At 39.4% G+C, this 24,034-nt stretch overlaps 2 protein-coding genes across 2 annotated transcripts; both read left to right on the forward strand.

Annotated features, from left to right (window-relative positions):
- Positions 1 to 3,343: 3,343 nt before the first annotated feature.
- LOC124869072 (osteoclast stimulatory transmembrane protein) lies at positions 3,344 to 7,357 on the forward strand. Its single transcript, XM_047366796.1, has 3 exons — positions 3,344 to 3,369; positions 5,911 to 6,925; positions 7,007 to 7,357. Exons 1-3 carry the CDS (start codon positions 3,344 to 3,346, stop codon positions 7,355 to 7,357), a joined length of 1,392 nt encoding a protein of 463 aa, XP_047222752.1.
- Positions 7,358 to 14,349: 6,992 nt separating this feature from the next.
- On the forward strand, positions 14,350 to 20,327 carry LOC124873450 (thyrotropin-releasing hormone receptor-like). The gene is made up of 3 exons (XM_047374105.1): positions 14,350 to 14,447; positions 15,231 to 16,059; positions 18,365 to 20,327. Exons 1-3 carry the CDS (start codon positions 14,422 to 14,424, stop codon positions 18,755 to 18,757), a joined length of 1,248 nt encoding a protein of 415 aa, XP_047230061.1. The 5' UTR covers positions 14,350 to 14,421; the 3' UTR covers positions 18,758 to 20,327.
- The last annotated feature ends 3,707 nt before the right edge of the window (positions 20,328 to 24,034 follow it).

Raw genomic sequence — 24,034 nt, forward strand, 5'->3', positions numbered from 1 at the left:
CACAAAGCAGAATATATTCTGTTGGAACAGAAACATCAACCTTGGATGATAAACCTTTAAAAAGTTGAATGGTAGTAATCTTTTTGAAAGGGGTCAGATAAAAAAATAATATTGTTTATGGGTCAAGGTATGAGTAGGATACATTTATGCATCCTGGGTTCAAATAATGGCTATGACCTTTTTATGTAAAGTTTATCTGTCATTCTTGTGCACATATAGGTTTCCTTCCCCAGTCCAAAGATTTACCTGTTAAGGTAATTGGAGATAATAAATTTCCCTGAGGGTGTGTGTTTGTGAATGTGTACTCGTTTATGTTACCTATGTAGGACCTTCTCTGGTATATTCACTTACCTTCTAAAGACCTATCGACCTTTTGGGAACCAAAACCTGGCCCAAATGTGGTCGATCCCCTTTTTTAGGGTGGGGGTTAGGTTTAGAGGTATGGTGTGAATTAGGTTTTGGTGAAATTTAGCGTTAGGAATATTCTGGTATTAGGGTTAGGGATGGTTTAGGGTTAGGCTTGCAGTTACTAAAATGAGTGGAAGTCAATGCAAAGTCCTAATATGGCTATAAATGCAAACTTTTGTGTGTGTTTCTGTGAGTTAAAACAGAAACTTACAAATGGTGTGGCACAAGAAGAACAGGACATAGAGCAGAAGCAGAGAAACAGGTAGACTTGACAGAGAAAATGGAGTACATGGCAGTTGAACGGATTAACAGAAGGATCCATCAAGGAACAATGAGAACCAGAGAGCTTATTTACTGAGGGATGAGTGGAGAATGACATTGAATGCAGATTAGTTAATCAGGAGATAATGTGGAGCAGCTGAGGGAGAAGGAAAGCAGGGGTAGTGCTAGACTTTTTCGTTCTCTGTCGTTTTGACTGACAGGGTCAAAAAATACTGTCATAATCTAGTTTTACCAGTCATTTTATTTATTTTAAAATAATAAAAATGAAAGATTCAATAGCATTTGTTTTGATTCATTATAATGTCTGCATGTTAATGCGTCCTTGGACAATTTATTTTCTCAAGTTGGCTTTTTTACATGTCGCAGAACATTTTTACATCCTGCTCCCGCTGAACTATGCACTGCCGCCTAATCTCCTTACTGCCGCTTGCTCGGGGCTTATTACTTGTTCGTTTTTCATCTTCCTCTGCATCAGTCCCTCTTTTATAGACCCCATCGTCATTATTGGGCTTTTGAAGAAACTTCAGACACTCAGCTGCCGTGACATTTTTCTGAGTGAAGCCAAGGAGGTCACGCATCAAGTGAAAAAACAACTAATTAACATGCTAACTCGACACCAAGTGATCAGGGCTTTGAATTGCAATATGTCAAAATGAAAGATGGCCTTCTGATTTTTCCATCACCATTTAAAAAAACAGTCAAAAATGGAAAATATTCAGTTAGCGTGACCCCTGGTAGGGAGACAGGGAAGCAGGCAGGGAAGATTCTGGCTGATCCCTCCCACCCCGGTCACAGACTCTTTGAGACTCTCCCCTCTGGCAGGAGGCTGCGGTCCATCCGGACCAAAACCTCACGCCACAAGAACAGTTTTTTCCCATCTGCCACCAGCCTGGTTAACAAAGCCCAGAAACCACCCTGACACTCTCCCCCCCCCTCCCCCTTTTTTTTTGCTGACAGGACACTTGTAACTTGCAACTCTGTGAGTTACATTAACGCTCAGCTTGGACTCCTGCTTTACTTGCACTGCCATACTTGCACACTGATAATCTGCACTGTAGTACTGCTCTCGCACCCAATACTGCTCTATATTTACTCTCACTCACTTAAAAGAGTGAACATATATTTATATTATATTGTAGATATGTTTATACTGTTTAATTTGTACTGTATTGCACCAACTACGCCAAAACAAATTCCTTGTATGTCCAAAAACGTACTTGGCAATAAAGCTTTTCTGATTCTGATTCTGATTCTGATTCTGATATGGCAAGAACTAAAGAAAATAAAGAACAAGGTGAGAACACAAACGCAAATGAAAACCAAATCAAACACCCTAGGATTATGACACATGGATAATTAGAGGATAGACCTTTTTATTAGTCCAAGTGAAAATTTGGCAGTAAGCTAAACACATTTGTATAAAATAAGTCACATATTTATTCCACTAAGAGTTTTTTGTTTTGTTTTGTTTTGTTTTTGCTTTCTACAGAGGTTTTATGTCTATATAACAAGTCAGGATGCCTACAGAGCAAGCTTTTCAAAGCCACAGCTTTCTTTCAGTTCTGTCATATTTATTAACCAGTTAATAAAACAGATTTACACTAATTTGAATCTTTTCCTGCCTTAGTGGAAAGTAAAATGTAAATATCCAAAAACAAAACTAGGACAACTGAAGAAGATGTGTTTAAAAAATATTTGCTCAGTTTTACAGCACTTCGGCAATCTTTTTACAACAATAAAGTTTTCATTTCACATAATAAAATAAAACTTTCTTTTTCAGAATTTGGTGATTAACTGTACTGTGTAGATGTAGGTAATCTAAAACAGAACCCAGTAAGAGTCTGAAAAATGCCTTCGGTGCACCAGCTATCAGACTCCTGAACTGATGATGCAAGATGACAAAGCATTTTTGTCAATCAATGATGAAAACCACAAATTCAAAAGATATTCTGCATATTTTGCAACTGTGGTTTAAAGCTGCAGGGTCTGAACTTTCTTACAGAGGTATTCTATCCATGAAGCTAAATATTCAACTATAAATTCTACGTGGGGTATAAACATTGGCTTACATTGTCAGCTTTACAGTAATGCCCTAAGAAGTTCTTATGAACACAAATATATATTTCAAAGTTTTTATCATTCATCATCTGCTGTTGTAAATCATTTGCTACATAATATTTATTTCCAGCAAAGTTGTTTTTGAAAAAGCTATTGCCTTCCATTTAGTGTTATATGATTCAATGGTATATGATTAGTTAAAGGGCAGAAATAACAGATCATCATCCATGTCTTTGCATTTGTACCAACCTGATGTCCTGTGAATGAATCAGTTTATGCTGAAAAATTTTCTAAAAGAACATTTAGGAAGTCAAAAAATAAGCCACCCGTGCTTGGGGTTGGCGTCATCACATGTTTAAATCATCCTGAAACTTGTGTCACACTGTCTATTCATATCCGTCAGCCTTTATCCAAATGGCCTCATAGAAGAGAGAGCCACAACAGAAGAGCCGCTTATTATTTTCCCACGTGAGGACTCGTGCAACCCACAAACACCAACATGATGCTGACTGTTCAGTTCAGTTCCCCTTTTTTACCTTCAAGGTCCACTTCCCAAAGCTGTTTTGTCCCGTTCTGCTTTGGAATGAAGTTGATTATGGAGCATGCTGCTTTACCGCTCAGGTAGGACTTGTCAGCGATTCTGAGTGATACAGAACATTTGTTAGATTATTAATGTAGCCTTATTGGCTGCCTCAGTTGATTCTCAAAAATATTGGTCTGACAATGTTAATATAATATTCTGGGCAGATTATATAGGAAAAAAATATTTCTTGGTGACATATTATGTATTATTTTATTAGTATTATTGATTATAATTTTTTCAAAATTTGCCTGTGTCACTTTTACTGACAAAAAAATGGTTTGCCCTTATGTTGTTTTACAACTCCGCCCGGTCCCCTATCATTAAATGATGTTCTACACATTTCTTTAAGTCTCTTTTTTGACAAGGTAAATGAAGAAATCCTGTAGCTAAGGTATAATGATAGATATTTTGTTTTGTTGCAGCTTTACCTTGCTGAATATGTGATAAAATTAGACAGGCTTTAATTACAAGCCTGTCTAATTTGATTAGAATCATTTTAACTGAGGATTAATGAGAGGAAAATAATTAACATAATAAACTCAGATGGTATTTAATTATTTATCCAAAGTGTCCAGTGTCAGTATTCTGTTCAATAAATATATTGATGGCTTTGACCAATGTCCCCAAGCTCCATTTATGTATTTATAAAGAGCATTTGACTCAGTAGAGATGTAAAAATAGGGTTACTTCTCAGCACATCTTTTTATACTGGTTTACCCTTGATCTATTAGTTTATGACATTTAGTGACTGTGTCGTAATTTCTGATCTAAACATTTTATTAAGTGTGCAAACATGAAAGGAGGTGATCCAAATGTAAACTTTTTCAAGGGAGGCAGATGATAAACCAACCCTGATTTAATTGATAATGACTTGAAAAAAAAAAAATACATAAATAAAACCAAAACACCTCTCCAAAAAATATTCATACAGTCAAACCGGAGCTGCTGATGGCATACAATGAACTGGGACCAGGAGAGCAGCAATTTATCTGCTTAAAACTTTTATGTCTTTGCTATTTTATGTAACGCTTACATACACTTACAGAGTACCTGGGTAAATGCAAAATACTGTTTTCAAATGATAATTTCATGTGTTAATGGAAAAGGCTGTCCAAACCAACCTGGCCCTATGTGAAAACGTAATTTCACCATAATTCCCCACAATTTCCTCCAATAGTTGGTTGTGCTACTTACATCAAGCATCTGAAGTAACTGGCAATGACTCTTTCACATCGCTGTGGGGGAAGTTTGGTTCACTTTGCAGAATTGTTGTAATTCAGCTACAATGGAACTGCAGAATTTGACTAGGCCACTGCAAAACCTTTTTATTTCTTGCAAAAGTAGGGGTCGTGTGCTTTGGATCAATGTATTGCTGCATAACCTTAGTGAGTTATAAGACAATGGCTTAAATTACACCAGGCATTATCAGGTGCACATGGCTAGAACATTTTTACTGAATAAAGAAGTATTACTATAAGCATCAGGCTTTAGGTCTGGTGTGCTCCTGTTAGTGAACACCATGGTGTTATTAAAGAGCTGATTGTGGCCCATAGAAGGGAGACTGAAGCACCTTACGAGACTGGTAAAGGATTTAGAGGTCTGAAAAGTATCTAAATCAGCCAAAATAGTCTACAGGTGGAAGAAAAATTGAAACAAACAACCAATAAAGCCCGATGCAAACGACAGTGAACCAGAAACATGTGCTGGTTTAAGGTCAGTTTATTTCTGAAACATGTCTAAAATAACTTACAGTTGACTAAAGTCCAGTAAAAAATTACTTTTAAAAACAGGATTTAACTATGAATTTGGATTTTGAATCTGAGAATGACATCAAACCCAGTTCAACTTCCAGTTGGAAAACTAGCAGGATTAGCTTACTGAAATGCTCAGTGATCAGGCTAACATCACCTAACAGTTTATTTCAATGTATTTTCAAACCAAGTGGCAACATGTCCATTAAAGAGGGGTGTATAATACTGCGTATGACTGACTTAGTGAGATAAAAATAGTCAGAAGTGCAGATAAACTCCCTTTACTCAGCTATCACTAGCTTTTATAGACAACGCACCCATATTGGATTTTGAGGTTGCGGCTCTTGTTGAGAAACCATCAACCTTTCCCGTTCAAATTTTCAGTTTCAAGCCATGTTTCTGTTAATTTGTCCAACAGGAAAGTTTTAACTTCTGAGTGAATTTTGAACATAATCACACAGTATTATTTACCCCATGAAGCAGGGTCTCTGGATAACAAGGTTTTTCCTTCATTTCTTTGTTCTCGTGGCATAAAACAGCCTGAAAAAGTCGATGTACAGTTACGACACTGTTTTAAAATGTCTGTCAAGCAGTAAAGGTTTAAAAACGTTTTATTTATTGATGTGCTATTTATTATAAAAAGTTTAAGAGCCACTATTGTTAACTATAATAATGCTAACAATAACAATAGTTAAATCTAAAATGCAAAAAAGTTCATTTAAAGTGAATATTAGTTGCCTGGTGGCAGTTGGATGCTGTTTAGGCCCCCTACAGCCTTGAGCCAGTTTTGACCACCAGTTTGAAACAGGTTTTCTTTCTTCTCCTCAGGAACAAATCAGGATCTCACAGACAGGCTCTAAAGTCTCTGCTGTTTTACCTCTGGGATGTTTATTCCAAACCTACTCCCTCAGGCAGAGAAATTATTTCTCTACTGTCTATCTGCCTCAGCTTTGCCATTATTACAGGTGGACTGCTCCACCACTGGCTGTCACAGACTCTGAAATATGACCACGTGGCATCATTTCAGATCACGTGCTTCTACAGCGTGTCCATGCTCCTGGTCTCTTTCCTTTGCCACCCCCTCCGCTGCGTTCTCACAATGATTCTGCCCACCGTGTGCACCAAACAGGGACGTAAACTCCTTATCTCAGCCTCCATTATGATTCTGGTGTTGAATGCCATTCCTAACATTACAGTCAATATAGGGGCAGTAGCACGGATCCTCAAGTGCACCGCTGAGGGTTTTACAAGGACTCTGCTGAACTCGTCTGAACCTTTCAACAAAGCCAAGCGAGATCTTGTTGAGGAAGCCATCAGAGTGAGGAGAGAAGACTTGAGCATTGTTACTAATTTAAGGACCTTGGATCATTTTACACATGTTGATGTGTCAGAAGTAAAAAGCACATTTGCTAAAGTGATTGGCCAGATAGAGGTCAACTTCTCACATGCAAGGAACTTGCTAAGAGATTACAAGTTGCTGTCAAACCGGGTCCTCGCAACGATTTTTGTTGCACTGCTAGTCATTGAATCTGCACAATATTTAAAATCCTTTCTGACATCTGTTCAATTTGATAATGGCTTCATCTCCGCAGCACTCCTGCAAAAAACATCTCCTGAGGGAAAGAAACAGCACGCCAAAGATAAAATTAGAGTCCCTAACTGCAAAATCACAAGTCAGGAATGTACCTCTTCTTTCATATCACTGGTCATTGTGACATTATACTTTATTGCAATAACTCTAATAGTAGTTTTAGATCACGTTGTGTATCATATAGTCCAGATGATCGTGCCATGGGTGCTGGATTTCCCACCGACAACTGCTGCTATAAATGTCAATTATAAGGTAAAGTTTTTGCCTCTTCAACTCTGCATATTTTTACAGTCCATAATATTTTCATTTAATGTGCTCTTCTTTTTACTGCAGGTTAACTGGTTTCCTCCTGCATTCTGTATAATCCCTCAATCGTGTGTCACACGGGAGCTGATAAACTTCCACAAGGACTACAAATGGACCTTCAACCCCGAACCGTCACTCTGCGACGTGACAACCTCAGCTCCGAAGCTGCCTGTCGCTGTCCTGCTGGGATGTCTCTGGATGATGAGCTACTTTCTGGTGTTTCTTGAAGTTTACGCCAGGCGGCTCCGCAGGAAAATCTGTGCGTCATTTTTTAGAGAACAGGAAGAAAGAAGAAGGGCGTATTTGACAAAAAAATTTAAGGATAAGCAGAAAACGAGGAAGAAAACGAGGACCATTAATATCTGTATTTTTAAGTGAAATCTCACAACTATAATAGATTTTTGTTTTGGACAAAACATGAATATCATTTTCATGTGTCATTTAAGTCTAGTTGCTTTGTTTAACTTGTATTGTGGCACCTAAAATTATTTAACTGCTAATTCAAATTAGGTTTATTAGCAAAATGTACAAACTAACAGCTGTTTGCAATAAATTAAACAAACAACAATTTAAATAGCTCAACACAACTAATATTATTAAAGGCTTCTCCAAATTTAACACAAAGTATTTTTTAAATTATTCAATCCCCTCACCACAAGCATCTCAGAATCAGAATCAGAATCAGAAAAGCTTTATTGCCAAGTACGTTTTTGGACATACAAGGAATTTGTTTTGGCGTAGTCGGTGCAATACAGTACAAATTAAACAGTATAAACATATCTACAATATAATATAAATATATGTGCACAGTTTTAAGTGAGTGAGAGTAAATATAGAGCAGTATAAGATGCAAGAGCAATACAACAGTGCAGGTGATCATTGTGCAAGTAAAGCAGTGCAAGTAAAGCAGGAGTCCAAGCTGAGCGTTAATGTAACACATAGAGTTACAGGTTACAGGTGTCCTGTCAGCAAAAAAAGGGGGGGTGTGGGGGAAAGGGAGAGTGTCAAGGTGGTTTCCGGGCTTTGTTAACCAGGCTGGTGGCAGATGGGAAAAAACTGTTCTTGTGGCGTGAGGTTTTGGTCCGGATGGACCGCAGCCTCCTGCCAGAGGGGAGAGTCTCAAAGAGTCTGTGACCAGGGGTGGGAGGGATCAGCCAGAATCTTCCCTGCCCGCTTCAGGGTCCTGGAGGTGTACAGTTCCTGGAGCGACAGTAGACTGCAGCCAATCACCTTCTCAGCAGACTGAATGACACGCTGCAGCCTGCCCTTATCCTTGGCTGTAGCAGCGGCGTACCAGATGGTGATGGAGGAGGTGAGGATGGACTCAATGATGGCTGTGTAGAAGTGCACCATCATAGTCTTTGGCAGGTTGAATTTCTTCAGCTGCCGCAGGAAGAACATCCTCTGCTGGGCTTTCTTGATGAGGGAGCTGATGTTTGGCTCCCACTTGAGATCCTGGGAGATGATGGTTCCCAGGAAGCGGAAAGATTCCACAGTGTCAATTGTGGAGTCACAGAGGGTGATGGGGGCAGGTGGGGCTGGGTTCTGCCTGAAGTTCACAACCATCTCCACTGTCTTTAGAGCGTTGAGCTCAAGGTTGTTCTGGCTGCACCAGTCCAACAGATGGTCCACCTCCCATCTGTACGCAGACTCGTCACCATCAGAGATGAGTCCGATCAGGGTGGTGTCGTCCGCAAACTTCAGAAGCTTGACAGACTGGTGACTGGAGGTGCAGCTGTTGGTGTACAGGGAGGAGAGCAGAGGAGAGAGAACACAGCCTTGGGGGGAACCGGTGCTGATGGTCAGGGAGTCAGAGACGTGCTTCCCCAGCCTCACGCGCTGCTTCCTGTCAGACAGGAAGTCAGTGATCCACCTGCAGGTGGAGTCGGGCACACTCAGCTGGGAGAGCTTCTCCTGTAGCAGAACTGGGACGATGGTGTTGAAGGCAGAGCTGAAATCAACAAACAGGATCCTGGCATAGGTTCCTGTGGAGTCCAGGTGCCGGAGGATGAAGTGAAGGGCTAGGTTGACTGCATCATCTACAGACCTGTTGGCTCTGTAGGCAAACTGCAGGGGGTCAAGGAGGGGGTCGGTGATGTCTTTTAGGTGTGAGAGCACAAGGCGCTCAAAGGACTTCATCACCACAGAGGTCAGGGCGACGGGTCTGAAGTCATTAAGCCCTGTGGTCCTTGGCTTCTTGGGAACAAGGACGATGGTGGAGGACTTGAAGCAGGCTGGCACATGACATGTCTCCAGTGAGGTGTTAAAAATGTCTGTGAAGACTGGAGACAGCTGATCAGCGCAGTGCTTCAGGCTGGCTGGTGAGACAGAATCCGGACCAGCAGCTTTCCGGGGGTTCTGTCTCCTGAAGAGTTTGTTGACGTCCCTCTCCTGGATGGAAAGAGCCGTCCTCGGCGTGGGTAGGGGGCTGGTGGGGGGGAACTTCAGGGTGGGGGTTGGAGGTGCCAAGGCCCCTCTTGAGGTTGGGGAGGTGGGGGTGGTGGATTGTGGCTGCAGCTGTTGGGGGGCGTCGTGGGAGATGGTTGCAGGACTGTCCCTTTGTCTTTCAAAGCGGCAGTAGAACTCGTTCAGGTCGTTGGCGAGGCGTCGGTCGTTGATGGAGTGGGGGGCTTTCGGCTTGTAGTTGGTGATTTGCTTGAGCCCTTTCCAGACAGACGCAGAGTCGTTGGCTGAGAACTGGTTTTGGAGCTTCTCAGAGTACAGTCGTTTGGCCTCTTTCACTGCCTTGCCAAACTTGTACTTAGCCTCTCTGTATATGTCTTTGTCCCCACTCCTGAAGGCCTCTTCCTTATCCAGTCTTAACCTTCTGAGTTTAGCTGTGAACCAGGGTTTGTCGTTGTTGTAACTCACCCTGGTGCATGATGGTACACAGCTGTCCTCACAGAAGCTGATGTAGGAAGTCACAGCCTCTGTGAACTCGTCCAGACTGCTGGTAGTAGTCCTGAACACATCCCAGTCTGTACAGCCTAAACACGCCTGGAGATTCTCCACAGCCTCACTGCTCCACTTCCTTGTCGTCCTCACAACAGGTTTGCAGAGCTTTAGTTTCTGCCTGTATGCAGGAATCAGGTGGACCATGATGTGATCGGATTGGCCCAGTGCAGCACGTGGGACGGCGTGATAAGCGTCTCTGATGGTGGTGTAACAGTGATCCAGAATGTTGTCCTCTCTGGTCGGACATTTTATAAACTGTCTGTATTTGGGGAGTTCGTGGGTGAGATTACCTTTGTTAAAGTCACCAACGACGATAACTAAGGAGTCCGGGTTGGTCCGCTCCACACTCAGTATCTGGTCGGCGAGCATGCGCTGTGAGACCTGCACGTTAGCTTGCGGCGGGATGTAAACACCGACCAGGATGAACGAAGCGAACTCACGGGGGTGAGTTCTTAGTAGAGCATCTTTTCTCTTTGTCCACTCCTCATACGTAAACACCTCCAGTTCATTAATAATTTTGTGTTTTTTGAAATCAGAGCAGGAATTTTTAAGAGTTCAATTCAGGAGACAATGAAGGCCATTCTTGTATGTTTGAGGAGTTCTTAAACCAAGCCTTGGTGAACTTTGAGACATCACTGACGAATATGAAGGTCCAATTAAGCCCAACATTCAGATTTCTCGCAGACAGTATGACACTTTGTTTGACACGGGTGTTTATCTTTTTGCATGTGCTTTATTTTCAACATTCCAAATATATTGCTAATCTATTAGCCTAAAAAAGCATGGATGGCATGGAACCATTTAACATTTAGGGCGTGCCTTAGTGTGGACACTGAAACCTCAGTGACTGCTGCCACCAAGTCTTACTTCTTTTATAGTTAGTCGAGAGGTTTTGACCACCTGCCTCCTAAGGAACCTGGTTTCAGCCTCAAGGTGTCATAACCGCTGTTCGTTTAACTGTAAACTTGAACTATGTTATAAACAGCATATTTAGCACATGTGATGCATAATAAAACTGCAAACTTATTAGATCTTTGGACTGTTCCTATTTATTCTCCTAAAGGGGATTGGCTGCAGGGTGTTTTACATTTATCAATTTTTAGGAGTTATGTTCTAAAACAAAATAAAAAAAATTGTTTATAAAAGGAAAACAACAAAAGGGTCCATAAGACAAAACAAAAGATATCTGTGTTAATATTACTCGAATGAATCAGCCATCTTGTGGGGCTTGTTGATTTTGTTTAACGGTTTAGCCAATTAGAGCATGTTTTGCTGAGATTCAGCTCAAAAAACCACATGGTTGTTCGTCACCTCATCTCATGATATGTTGCTTTTGCAGTGTTTCTGCTTTTGCTGAACGTGAACCGTTGATCGAACATCCTGTTTATGAGTCACTGAAATAACACCTTTTTTTCTGCAGTCACATCACCATTCTATGTTTTCCAGTTTAAGCCTACTTGTGGTTTTATACACACGTATTTGCTGCATTTGCTAAATTTTCATGCGCCCTGTTTGTCAGAGAGAAAACATGCCCACCAGCAGCTGCATTATCCCCACCAAAACTGCTTCACACCCCATTGTCTTTCTTTCTTGGTGTTTAACTTTATGGTGATGTGTGCTATCAGTTTTAATGTTTCAGCCCCACTAGGTGCCACTGTGGTACTTTAGGAAAAATAAAAGCAGCTCGTTGTAGGAAATGAACAATAACAGATTAGGTCTCATAACTTCTGGATTTTTATATTGGCCTAGATAGATGAAATAGATTAAATCAACCTGTTTAATGCATGTACCACATAATTCACCAGACTATTCAAAATAGATAATACATTTTAAAAAGAAATTATTTTCTGAAGAAGTTCTTTGCATATCAAAGGCTTCCCATGAGGCTGGAGGGTTTATTTTGAGAACTCAGCCCAGAATATTTATAGAAAATCTCTTTATGATCTATTTTTGCTCGTGACACTGTGTCCACTTCATGATTCTCTTAAAACCCAGTCGCCTGTGCAAAAATTATCCTTCTTTTTAAGTCTTATCAAATCTCTATCGGTTACAGTAAACTCTACAACTTAATAAGATGTATTAATCAACAACAAGGCACTCATAATATAAACTAAAGTGTGAGTACACCCATCTAAATGGCCTGATTTTATAGCTACACTATTATATTCGATTCTATTTTCCCAAATTCAGTGTGTTCCATTTGCCATGTACTGAATTAGAACCAGACAGAATGAGGTTGTGAAAAAAATAAAGAAATTGTAATAACTCAAGCTTGTCTTCATCTGAATATCAAACGCAGTGTAAAGTATATGTCTTTAAATGTACAAAGATGATTGAATAATTATGTTATGATGCTTTCTTCTCCAAGCTGTTATGTATTCATTTCAGGTAGCCTGGAGCCTAAGCGTCCTTTGTTAGAAAATGGCCAAACTTCCATTAGTATTGATGGTCCTGTGCACAGAAACAGAGTTCAAGACCTTTTTCTTTCAGGCTGAATTCTGGAAGCAGACGTTTTGAAGCATTAGACAATCAGTATGAATCACTCTTTTAGACTGTTTGGATATGTCTAAAAATGTAAATCATAGTTAATTCTTTTCTGTGTGTTTTTGGCTTGGAAAATAACAAATAGGTGTCTCTATAGCCTCCAGACTTATTGATGATGTCAGAACATAGACCAGAGTTTAAGACTGAAGGGTTGTATATTTGACGGGTAAATTTAGACTTGAAGACCTGTCCTGTGGCTCCAGGTCTTCAGAGATAGACAAGACTCTGAATATACTGAATACCACTTACTGAATGTAAGGATATGATTGTGGATTTTATTAGGAGCAGAAATGTGGAGGACACTGTTTATGGACATTCTTGTGGAATCACAACGGAGCCTCCATGTCCCTCAAACTCAACCATCCTCCTCCTTTACTGCATCCATGAACATTCTTGGTTGTGTTCTTCAGTTTTTCTCTTCCTTGCCATCTCCATTTTAAAAATCTTTACCTCAATGTATTCACCTTTTCTTCAAACTCTCTGACCTTAGATGGTTTCAATAGGTGTTAGAGGAACATCTCCCTCTCTAACTTTGTGTCCAAACTGCTGAACCCGAGCCCTGAACTAAATTAAAGATGAATATGGCATTCATCTTTAATTTAGTTCCATTTTGGTTGACATTAAATGGTCCATGTGCCATGGCTGCAAAACAAGCCCAAATCATCACCCCTCCACCACCATGCTTGACAGCTGGTATGAAGCGTTTGTGTAAATATAAAGCAGCAGCAATTTCTTCTCCAGGTTAACGTCTTTAATAAAGGCCTAATAAAACAAAATGCACAAAGTGCAACTGCACAAGGAAGAGAAACTGACAATCCAAACAACAAAATCCAGTAAGCGTGACAACAAATCTGTTGGCAGGCAGGAAGAGTTGCTGGTTAACAGAAGAATCAAGAAAAGACCAACTGACTGGCAAGAATATATACTGGGACGGTGATTGCTGGGGGATAACTAACAGGCTTCAGCTGAGAGGAGACCAAGACTCTGAGAGCTGAGGAAGGCTGATATGGAAATGGGAGATCCCAATAAACAGCAGTGAAATTAATAAATGAGGGGAAAAAATAAGAGCTCACTGAAACACAAAGTAACAGAAAACTGAAAAAAGGTGACTAACTAAACTCAAAGTTCTTTAGATTATAATGCTCTAAGGTCATTGCTGATCTCTTTCCTTCTGCACATTATGTTAAAATATATCTGTATTAAATAGATCAGCAAACCACCAAAACCTCAAATGATGATCAATTAATCAACTGCCTTTGATTAGCAGTACCTGGGTGCTACTTCCCCTCTTAAATACTATGGAAGTTGCAATGGTGTGCTCAGTTTTTCCCACACAGCTTTTCCATTTTGGCTTAATTTTTATTTATAAGAAAACAGCAGGTTAGGTTTTAATAATTTTAGAACCTGGGTAAAACCAGACAGTTTTGACTGTGTCTTGAAATGTGAAATTCAACAACCTAACCCATTTACAATGATTCTGTCTGTTGATCTATCAGACATCTAAGCAGCAAATATTTTTAACCTACAAAGTCACTTTAAATTTGTCCCATGAGTAATTAAAACTTTTCTAACAGTATTCCTTAAACTAGCCTCCTGGAGGCTAGTGTCCACTAATGGAGTGTCAGCTAATTCATTTCTGCAGGGACAAAACAGCAAAAACTTAATAAAATGTATTTAAATTGGTGCTTGTTGAACTCATAAGCCAGTATCTGCAGTGGTAAAACTAGAAGCTACCTCCCCTGTTCTATCAGGGTGTCTTTGATAGTGAGGCACAATTGATTTTTAGAACAAAGACTAAACGAGTGTGGATATAATGGTGGCTGGTGGGAGAGGGAGGGACATGAGAGCTGGGAAAAAAGACAAGAGAGAGAGATGAAGACAAGTGGAGCGACTCTGAAAGAAGATTGAGCAGTCTTGCACCTGAACACTGCCACCGTTTCCGAATGAAAGCTGCTTCTTTCAACTTATGGTGAGCTGACTATTACTCATTACTAGTATGTGATAGTTTTGTCACCTGATCTCGTTATCAATGTATTCATCCTAATTTTGCATGTAAAAGGATGTATTTTTAATGCTGGTTTTATGCAAACGTGATTCAGACACCAGCTAATGAAAGAAACAGAAAACAATTATTTTGTGCTGGAGCTTTCAATCAATGTCTGCTATGACAAACAAATAATGGTATGCTAAATTCAGATGTCAGAAATGATTATTGGATGTACATTTTATTGTTTCTCTTTACCTTATCATATATGCATATATTTAGTAGTTATTTGCCTTTATGGTAGTAATTTGAACATATACCAATAACTTGGGATCCGTCCCCTCCTCCCTAATATATTCAACAACACACATCAGTAGGGTTTTGGAGTGTGGGATGATTTCGGTTTAGATATTCTATTCATTTCCTTGCTGTTTATTATGTTCTTTAGTTTTTGCCAGTTTCAGTGTTCTTTATTATTTGTTAGATGTTGCCTTATTAGTTAATTTATTGTGCTTAGTTCTAGTTTATTGTGTTCTGTATATTCAGTATTACTTCTATCACATCTATCACATCTCTGTTTACCTTTTTTCTGTGATTGTTTATGTCTTACAAAGCCTAGGTTTATTTTATCTCAATATATATGAACAAAAACCTTTCGGTGTTTTTTATGGTATAGTCTTTAATTTGTCTTGCTTCTCCTCTGTAAGTAAGATGTTTTTTATCAATCTGGTATATCTCCAACCATTTTCCTTCATTTTCTGTTTTTAGGGTTCTCACCTTTAAAGACTTATTGAATTGCTCCTGCTGCACTGGAAAAAAGATGGAGAACAACACCACTGTTTGTCAGGATATCGCTCGCGTTGTAAATCTGACAGCGATGCCTCTCAACTCTGTTAAAGAACAAGTTATAACCATATTTTTGACGATGCTCATTTGTGGCATTGGGATTGCTGGGAATGTCATGGTCGTGCTTGTTGTCTTGCGCACCAAACACATGGTGACGCCAACAAACTGCTACCTGGTCAGCTTGGCCGTTGCAGATCTTATTGTGCTTCTGGCTGCAGGCCTGCCGAATATCTCAGATGTATTAGCTTTCTGGATTTACGGCTACACAGGATGCCTGTGCATCACTTATCTTCAGTATTTGGGCATCAACGTGTCCTCGTGCTCCATCACAGCATTCACCATTGAGCGCTACATAGCAATTTGTCACTCCATAAAGGCACAGTTCATATGCACGGTTTCCCGGGCCAAAAGGATCATAGCTGGAATCTGGATCGTCACTTCCATCTACTGCACAATGTGGTTCTTCTTGGCAGACACTAAAGAAACCATCTACACCAATGGGGTGGTTGTTACATGTGCCTACCGTGTCTCAAGGAGCCTCTACATGCCAATCTACTTCCTGGACTTCACTCTTTTTTATGTGGTCCCTCTCATTGTAGCCACTGTGCTATACGGGCTCATTGCAAGAATTTTGTTCATGAGTCCTCTACCGTCACATCTAAACGACCAAGCAGGAGGAGGATCGGTTCATCAGAGTCACTCCCACAGCACCAACAAGGCCAACAAGGGAGCAGTTACTGCAAGAAAACAGGTGCTAGAATTGTTTCATGAAGTTTTGTTTTAGTAAGAATTTTGTCACTATTTAAGATAAGCACCATTAGTATCCTCTTCAACTCAATATTTTTATTCCATTCTGTCCTTTTTTAGTGAAATGGAACTTTTAAAATCCATTTGGGCGTGAATTATCTTTGCTATATTTGGAACAGATATAATTGATAATAAGTTTTATCCCACTAGGTGGAAATAGTCAGAAATATGGAGGAACACTACCAGCCTCCATCCATTAATGTACTCATTTATCAAAGGTTTTATTTGTGTGAATCACAGTCTAACGTTAGGTTATCAGTTGAAGTTAACAACAACAAAACTGGTAAATGAGCAAACCTTCTTATATCTGCAACTTTTTAAATTAAATACATTCAACTTAAAGTTGGTTTCTGACAAAGCCCTAAAACTGTACAATAGAAGTTTAATAAGTAAAACAATGAATACTATCAAGATATATTTGTTACTTTTGAGTGGTGCAATTTGTTATTCATTGTTTTGACCCATTAATCAATCTAAAACAGAACACAGTCACCTGAGCACTGGACACCATGGACCACATTTAAAATATGGTCAGGCCCATTGGTCCTTTAAAGATGGACCTATTTTGCGATACATTCGAAAATAATACAGAACTGTATGGTATTTCCATTTACCCATACAGGCTTAGGATTTTGTTCCTATCATCATATGGTTTTTAAATTCAATTTAAACATTTACTTTTTAGATTGAAGATGAAAGTCACAATTTTGTTTGACAGAGATATTACACCTTGGAATAAAGTGATCTAATCAACAGACTAAAAGACAGACAACATTACACCAATTTTACAAAAATAACGTTACGTACGTTTGTATTGCAAGAAATCAGTCTGGACAGGGAATGCAGTAGGCCTAAGCTGCAAACTTTCCAACTATAGACAAAGTTAAAAAAGATGTGCTTGTAGGGCTGAGAACGTGTTACTATATTTCTGTAATCTCCTGTAAGCAGAGAATCTTCACAGTATCGAACTGCCTCTGGCCTCATAGATAACAAATCAAGCCAGTGATATCCGACACATGTGAGCTTTCAAAAATCAAGCTGGCAGTGTGGAACCAAAGAGGTCTGTATTGGAAACCAGTGTGGTCCATACAAAGTGTTACACATGGGTGTGACACATAATGTGTGTCAAATATCTCCCTTTTTAAAGGGTTAAACACATTTTTGTAGTGCTTTCAAGCCTCACCACCACTGAAGGAACTATCCTTGGCTGAAATTCAGACATCTACTCTATCTCATCGCACTACACCCAACCCTTCCATTGTGTTTTAATGGAACGAAAGGATGTTGGTCAAAGATGCACCACACAAAGGTGTGTTTTCACCCTAAATCCCCTGGCCAGCAGTCCTGACAGACAATCGCAACGCAGGTTTACCCTTTCTCAACTACTTTGTTTGTGGAGTTAGGGGTGTAAACCTGATGGGTTTACTTTAATTCTTTCATACAATACACGAGATCTCCAGGATTAAATTGTTTTGTTAAAGAGCCTGTTCTCACCTTGCCTTAGACAACCTTCTGTGGTTTTAGTGTTTTTTGTGACAGTCTCATAGCTTTTCCCCCTCTACTCAGCTATCTTGGTCCAGAGATTTCTTCTGCCAACAGAACCTTCTGATCCAAACTAAGGCTGAGCCATTAGACTGAGTTCAAGCTTTGATGTGGCTAACTGTAACATGACCAATAAGTCCAGTAGTGAAAGAAACATTTCTTGTTATGACTTTGATATCTTGAAACAACACCATGGAGACTGCACAGTAGTGTAGTTGGTAGCACTGCTCTCTCAGTGCATGTGTGGGTTCTCTCCTGTTACTCTGGCTTCCTCCCACATGCTGTTTGGTTAATTTGCCTCTCTAACTTGCCATTAGGTATGAGTGTATGTGTGTATTGTCCGGTATGTCTCTGTGTTGCCCTGTGATGGACTATCAACCTCTCCAGAGTGTGCCCTGCCTCTCACAAAATGACTGCTGGAGATTCTCACCTGATTATCCTTGACCCTGCAAAAATAAGACATTTCTTGATGTACTTTCATATTTCTTAAAGACAAAATGGTTATAAACAACTTGCTCTATAACCTAATTCTTTTGGCACCATCTTAGGTACCATCATATTAAACATATTGGCATAACAACATATAGCATCAGAAAAGCTTGATCTACACTGGTCATTTATTAAGCAAGTCCACTTGGCAGAATAATGTTGAAGATTTGCTCAGCTAAATGCTTTTCCATAATTATTCTTCTGGGGTCTCTCAACAGATAACAAAGATGCTGGCTGTGGTGGTGGTCCTCTTTGCTTTGCTATGGATGCCTTACCGAACGTTGGTGGTGGTAAACTCCTACATCGACCCTCCTTACCACAACACCTGGTTCCTCCTGTTCTGCCGGATGTGCATCTATACCAACAGCGCCATCAACCCCATCATTTATAACCTCATGTCTCAGAAGTTCCGTGTTGCATTCAAAAAGCTCTGTAGGTGCAGCTGTCATGGCAGGGAGGCAGATTACAATGTGCCGATTTATTACAGTGTGATGAAAAATTCTTCCCATGGCAGCAACGAGCCGGTTACGGAGCAGGAGGACCTCAGCGGTCAAACATCCAACAGGTTTAACTTAACTGAAGATGATGCAAGAGCGCTCAGTAGTTCTTAATAAAGCCATGATGAACTTTTGTGCATGAAACATTGTTTATACATATTCCTTATTTATGTAGTTTTAAAATGAAAGTTTGGCACAAAACATGTATGTAGGTTTATGTATGTTTCCTGTTCTTTCTAATAGTTAAAAAGATGTGTGTATTTTCTTGATCAACAGGTTAGTGTTACTGTGGAAATGGACTGAATTTATATAGTGCTTGTCTAGTCATACCGACCCCTCAAAACGCTTTACACTAGAGCCCCATTCACCCAGTCACCAGTACGCGGATGGGTAAGCAACTTAAGAATTAAGTGCCTTGACCAGGGGCACATCAATGTTTGACATTAGGAATCTGGAATGAACCGATAAACAGATTGTAAAACAACTACTCTAGCAGTATTTAATATACTCATTTATACTCTAAATACAAATCACTACTCCGGGCCAAGCTTTTGTGTTTTCTATACCTGCTTTGAGGGGCAAAGTGGCATTTCAATATCTTCTTCTTTTAGCTTGTTGTTTATTAGGGATCAGTCACCATTTAACTGCTTATTTGAAATGCTCCAGGTTAGACACTCTGTTGACATGGACTAATTTGAACAAAGGAGGATTTTATTTCAGCCAGACCCATATCAGAAATTACAGATCAATGCATCACATCTGAGGGGGATCAACGCTGATTGTGGAGAGATTCTCCGTTGATCTAGGCAGCCTCTCCTAATAGGTGTACAGGCAGCACAGACACACAATTTCCGATATTTGGCTTCGTTACCTCTAGGCATACAGCTCCAGCTACAATCAGTCTTTTCTACAGGCCCATTCCATGCATTTTTTCACATTGATCAGGCGGTATCTTTGACTGTCTTCAAGCATGTTCAGGCATTCACAACTTGTTGTTTTTGGTCCCTCTCAGCATATGGCTTTGACCTATAAATGTGCTCCAAGTCCAACCTGAGAACTAGTGCGTTATCAGACACTACAAGATGTTCTTTGAGGTGTCACCACAGTGGATCACCTGTGTCCATTTCACCCCTATCCTCCTTTTGTGACACCCCTATCGTCTAAACAAAATCTGGTGCAACCAGTCATATCCTTATGTCACATTATTATTAAATAGAGCCCATCTTAAAAACTACCAAGACATGCCTATTAACCTAAATTGACAAGTTGGGCAAGGAGAGCATCACTCAGAGAAGCAGCTAGTTACCCATAGCAACTCTGGAGGAGCTACAGGAGAAAGAATCTGTTAATTGCACCACTGTTAGTCCATTGATCCTTAGGCCATTAAAGCAGTAAACAGATTCTCTCATCTGAGCTGTGGACCTGGTAACTGGAATAATGTTAGTCACAACTAACTGCCATGATCCATGTAAATGACAGTAAACATGTGGAAACATGTGGAAATGGGTGAGATTAGACCAAATCAGACCTTTTGGCCTACATGAAAAACACGATGTGTGGGCCTGAACTAGAGGGTGACACGGGAGTGGATTTTCTCTCCTGTCCCATCCCGCTCCCACAGAAAAATGTCTCGTCCCATCCCACTCCTGGTAAATTGACTCCCACTCCTGTGACTCTCCCATTTTTGTTTTCTTCATTTAGTCTTTTGACAATTTGTTTCTTTGAAGGACCAGTTAGGTCCCTGTTTTTAGCTGTAGTAAAGGCCAGTTAAAGTAAAAAGAATAATAATGAAGAAATAATAAAATATCAAACAAGGAAACAGACCTTGCCTATCTTAGTTGAATAAACAAAATGTACATAGTTGTATTTTACTTATTTATTAAGTGATTGTTTCCTTTGAACAATAACATCACTTTTATGTTTCAAGTTGCTGGAACAAAAGAAAAATGCACCTAGTAAGAGAACTGTACTCGGTGAACAAAAGGACAAAAAGGCATTACCTTCATAATTTAGAAACTGTACCTCCATGGTTCACAGCCCTGGTCCTCAGGGACCCCTTCCCTGCAAGTTTTAGATGTGTGTCTGCTCCAGAACACCTGATTTAAATTCTGACATGATCTCCTATACAGGCATCAAGAATGGAGGGTCAAACTGGACAAAATTAATACAATAAAATCATCATTAAATAAATAAATGTTGTGAATGTCCCATAAGTGAAGTAAATGTAACATGAAAGAAATGTAACATTAAATGTGCCATTAAATTAAAGATACCATTTATTTATTTAATACATCATTAGAAACAATAAATGTACCATTATATCATGAAATGGACTATTATGCAATTAAATATGCCACTGAATAATTAAGTATAATTTTAAAGACGACATGACGTAATTAGTGGTACACTTAATATTTAATGATGTATTAAATAAATTGTACATTTAATGGTACATTCAATTTTTTTCTATTTCACAACATATTTATTTAATATCTTCCCTTGATGAAGCATTTCTATACGAGGGGACATGGGGGAATTTGTTTTCTTTTTTGTGTCCCCACGCAATAGTCTTTGCGTTATTTCGCAAAAGTTTCCAAACCAGATAACTGCAAAAATGAAACAAACACTACACCCGTTTTGAGATTTATTGAGTTTTATTTTGAAATCAGCCTTAAATAAAATTATCTTCAAATTAGACTAAAAGACAGTTTTTATCCACAAGCTGTCAAACTAACTACTGAACAATAATACTGCACGAAACCACATCTGTGACACTTTGTTTGCTTATTACTGCTGCATGATGTGTACTTTTTTTTTTGTACGCCATTAGTGTTTTTGTTTTTATCGTGATTTGAACGGTTCTTCTTATCCTAAGCATTTAATCACATTGTTTACTGCGTGTTAACCTGCATATGACAAATAAACCATATCAATCACATATCAGTGTTTGTTTTATGAGCAGTTTGTCATCTGTGCTGTTGCTCCAAAATGCCGAACGCAAAAGTATTGCGTGGGAACGCAAAAGAAATAAATTTCCCCATGTCCCCTCACGGGCTTCCGTACCTTACCTCTTAAATCTTTAGTGCACATGCAGCAATTTTGTTAGTCAGATGAGAGTTGACACATGTTGGTACTTTTGGTTTGATGAATGAAGAGATGCAGGACTGATTTAATCCAGAATCTGTCTTACAAGTGTCCCTTAATCACTGGTGAACTTGATTACAACTAAACACGTTTTACAAGCAGCAGACTGCGTGTTAAAACCGCTACATTCAACTCTCCTGAAGTTCAGTAATATTTGCGACTTTCCTGTCAGCTCTATGAGTTTAATAGGTAAGTCCTTATTTCTGACTTTACGTTACAAATCCAATTTTACCACGTCCAGTTCTCCACCTGCGTTTGCTCCCTCCATTCTGAACACAGGTGGAAAACATCGATCAGAAGCACTGTTGGCTTGTGGGTCGTGTAGTTCGTTTGACTCGCATTATAGTTTAGGCTTCTTGGAAAAAAACTACACAATGGCGGCGTCGATTCAATTTTTTTTTTTTTCTTAACGTTTATAACAAAGTCTCAGTTTTACATTTCCAAAGACAATTGATCCTAGTTTATTTTCCCTCCTATTGGTTAGCTCCCGCTCCCGTCTGCTCCCGTTCATGTTTTATCGTGTACCGTCCCAATCACGGGATCTTTACTGATGCTGTTTCCCATCCCGCGGGATTCCCGTGGGATTCCCGTGACCCGTGGGACTCCCGAAAAAATGTCAGCCTCTAACCTGAACACAGCGTCCCTAGTGTAAAACATGGTGGTGGTAGCATCATGCTATGTGAATGTTTTATTTTTTCTTTAGAGGCAAAAGAGAAGCTGGTCCGAGTTGATGGGAAGATGGATAAAGCAAAATACATAATGGTCATGGAATAACACCTGTTAGAGGCTGCAAAACACTTGAGGCTGGGTTGGAGATTCAATCTCCAGCAGGTCAACAACCCTAAACATACAACCAGAGCTACAATCTAATTGTTTGGACCAAAGAGTATTCTTTTATCAGAATGGCCCAGTCAAAGTCCAGACTTAAATCCAAATGAGAAAGAAGAACAATGTACAATGTTGTTAGAAACAAACCCCTAATAAATCTAGCAGCAATTTTAATGAAAGGTTTATCTGAACTGAATATTTTAGTTTTGAAAATAAAAAAATAAAAAATTTGGAAACATTCAAAGGGTTTGGCCAATTTTTCAAGACACTGTACTTAATTTTATCCCCCTTTAATACCTTTACTCCCAGCAACATCACTGTTCCACCAGCCTCCCTCTTATACAGACACATATATGGTATATTCTGTAGGGGCCTAGTGGCTTTCGCTCCACTAGGGACCTGCTCTCTACTCTCACTGCAGATCACAATTAATAGATTTGGGAAACTATGTTGTTGGATTGGTTTTCTACCAGTACCAGAGCAATGGACAATATTAATCTCATTTAACTGGGTTGGTCAAAAACTGGTTATCCTGTACAACTAACCCCATATCATGTGTCTCTTTGTGTCTCCAGGTGTTCGGGACACTAAGATGTCCTTCACTTTTCAACAACTTTAGTCACCATCCATTTTTCTCTGCTTCTGCTTTTCTATGATTTTTATAAATGAAAACTAATGTTTGACTCTAATCATTAACCATCTAATGTATCATTCTATGTGTATCTACTGATATATAATCAATAAAGTTTACAAGAGCAAAGCCTACAGGCGGTCACACCAGGTCACAATATGTGAAAATAATCAGCATGTAAACAACAATGTTAGGCTGGGCAATTTTTTTCCCTGGTTTGAATAATTTAGCAACTATAAACTTAAAACCTGTTACTTTGTAATATTTAGTCATTTAAGCTGTTAATTATTTTTCCACTCACCAAATCCAACAGTGTGTATTTATCTTAGTCATATGTGGGGCTATAGGTTATATAAAACATCCACTGTATTGCATCATAAAGTTTAAATTGTAGACATACACTTTGAGTTTAATTATTTTAATGCACTGTTGGGAAAATAAACCATTGTAAAAGCCCCTGACCTGCTAAATCTGCAGTCCTGCTGCCACTGGTGGTCTTCTTGCTAATTAACAGCTAAAGTCTGAGGAGACTGTATTCAACCCTTAGGTCATCCTCCTCCATCCACCTCGCCATGCCTTCCAGCTGACTCAGTACCATGGGGAGTGGAGCATTCAGCCAAAATCTGGAACTCCCTCCCGCCAGACATCCGTATTATTGACTGTTTCTCTCTGTTTAAATTATGACTCAAAACTCACTTGTTTAATAAATCATACTCTAAGTAAGTTTAAAAATATTTTAGAAACTTTTAAGATTATACCCGTCTTTATTAACAACATTGTGACTCATA

This window comes from Girardinichthys multiradiatus, chromosome 1 (assembly GCF_021462225.1).
Source record: "Girardinichthys multiradiatus isolate DD_20200921_A chromosome 1, DD_fGirMul_XY1, whole genome shotgun sequence".
NCBI classification, from domain to species: domain Eukaryota; kingdom Metazoa; phylum Chordata; class Actinopteri; order Cyprinodontiformes; family Goodeidae; genus Girardinichthys; species Girardinichthys multiradiatus.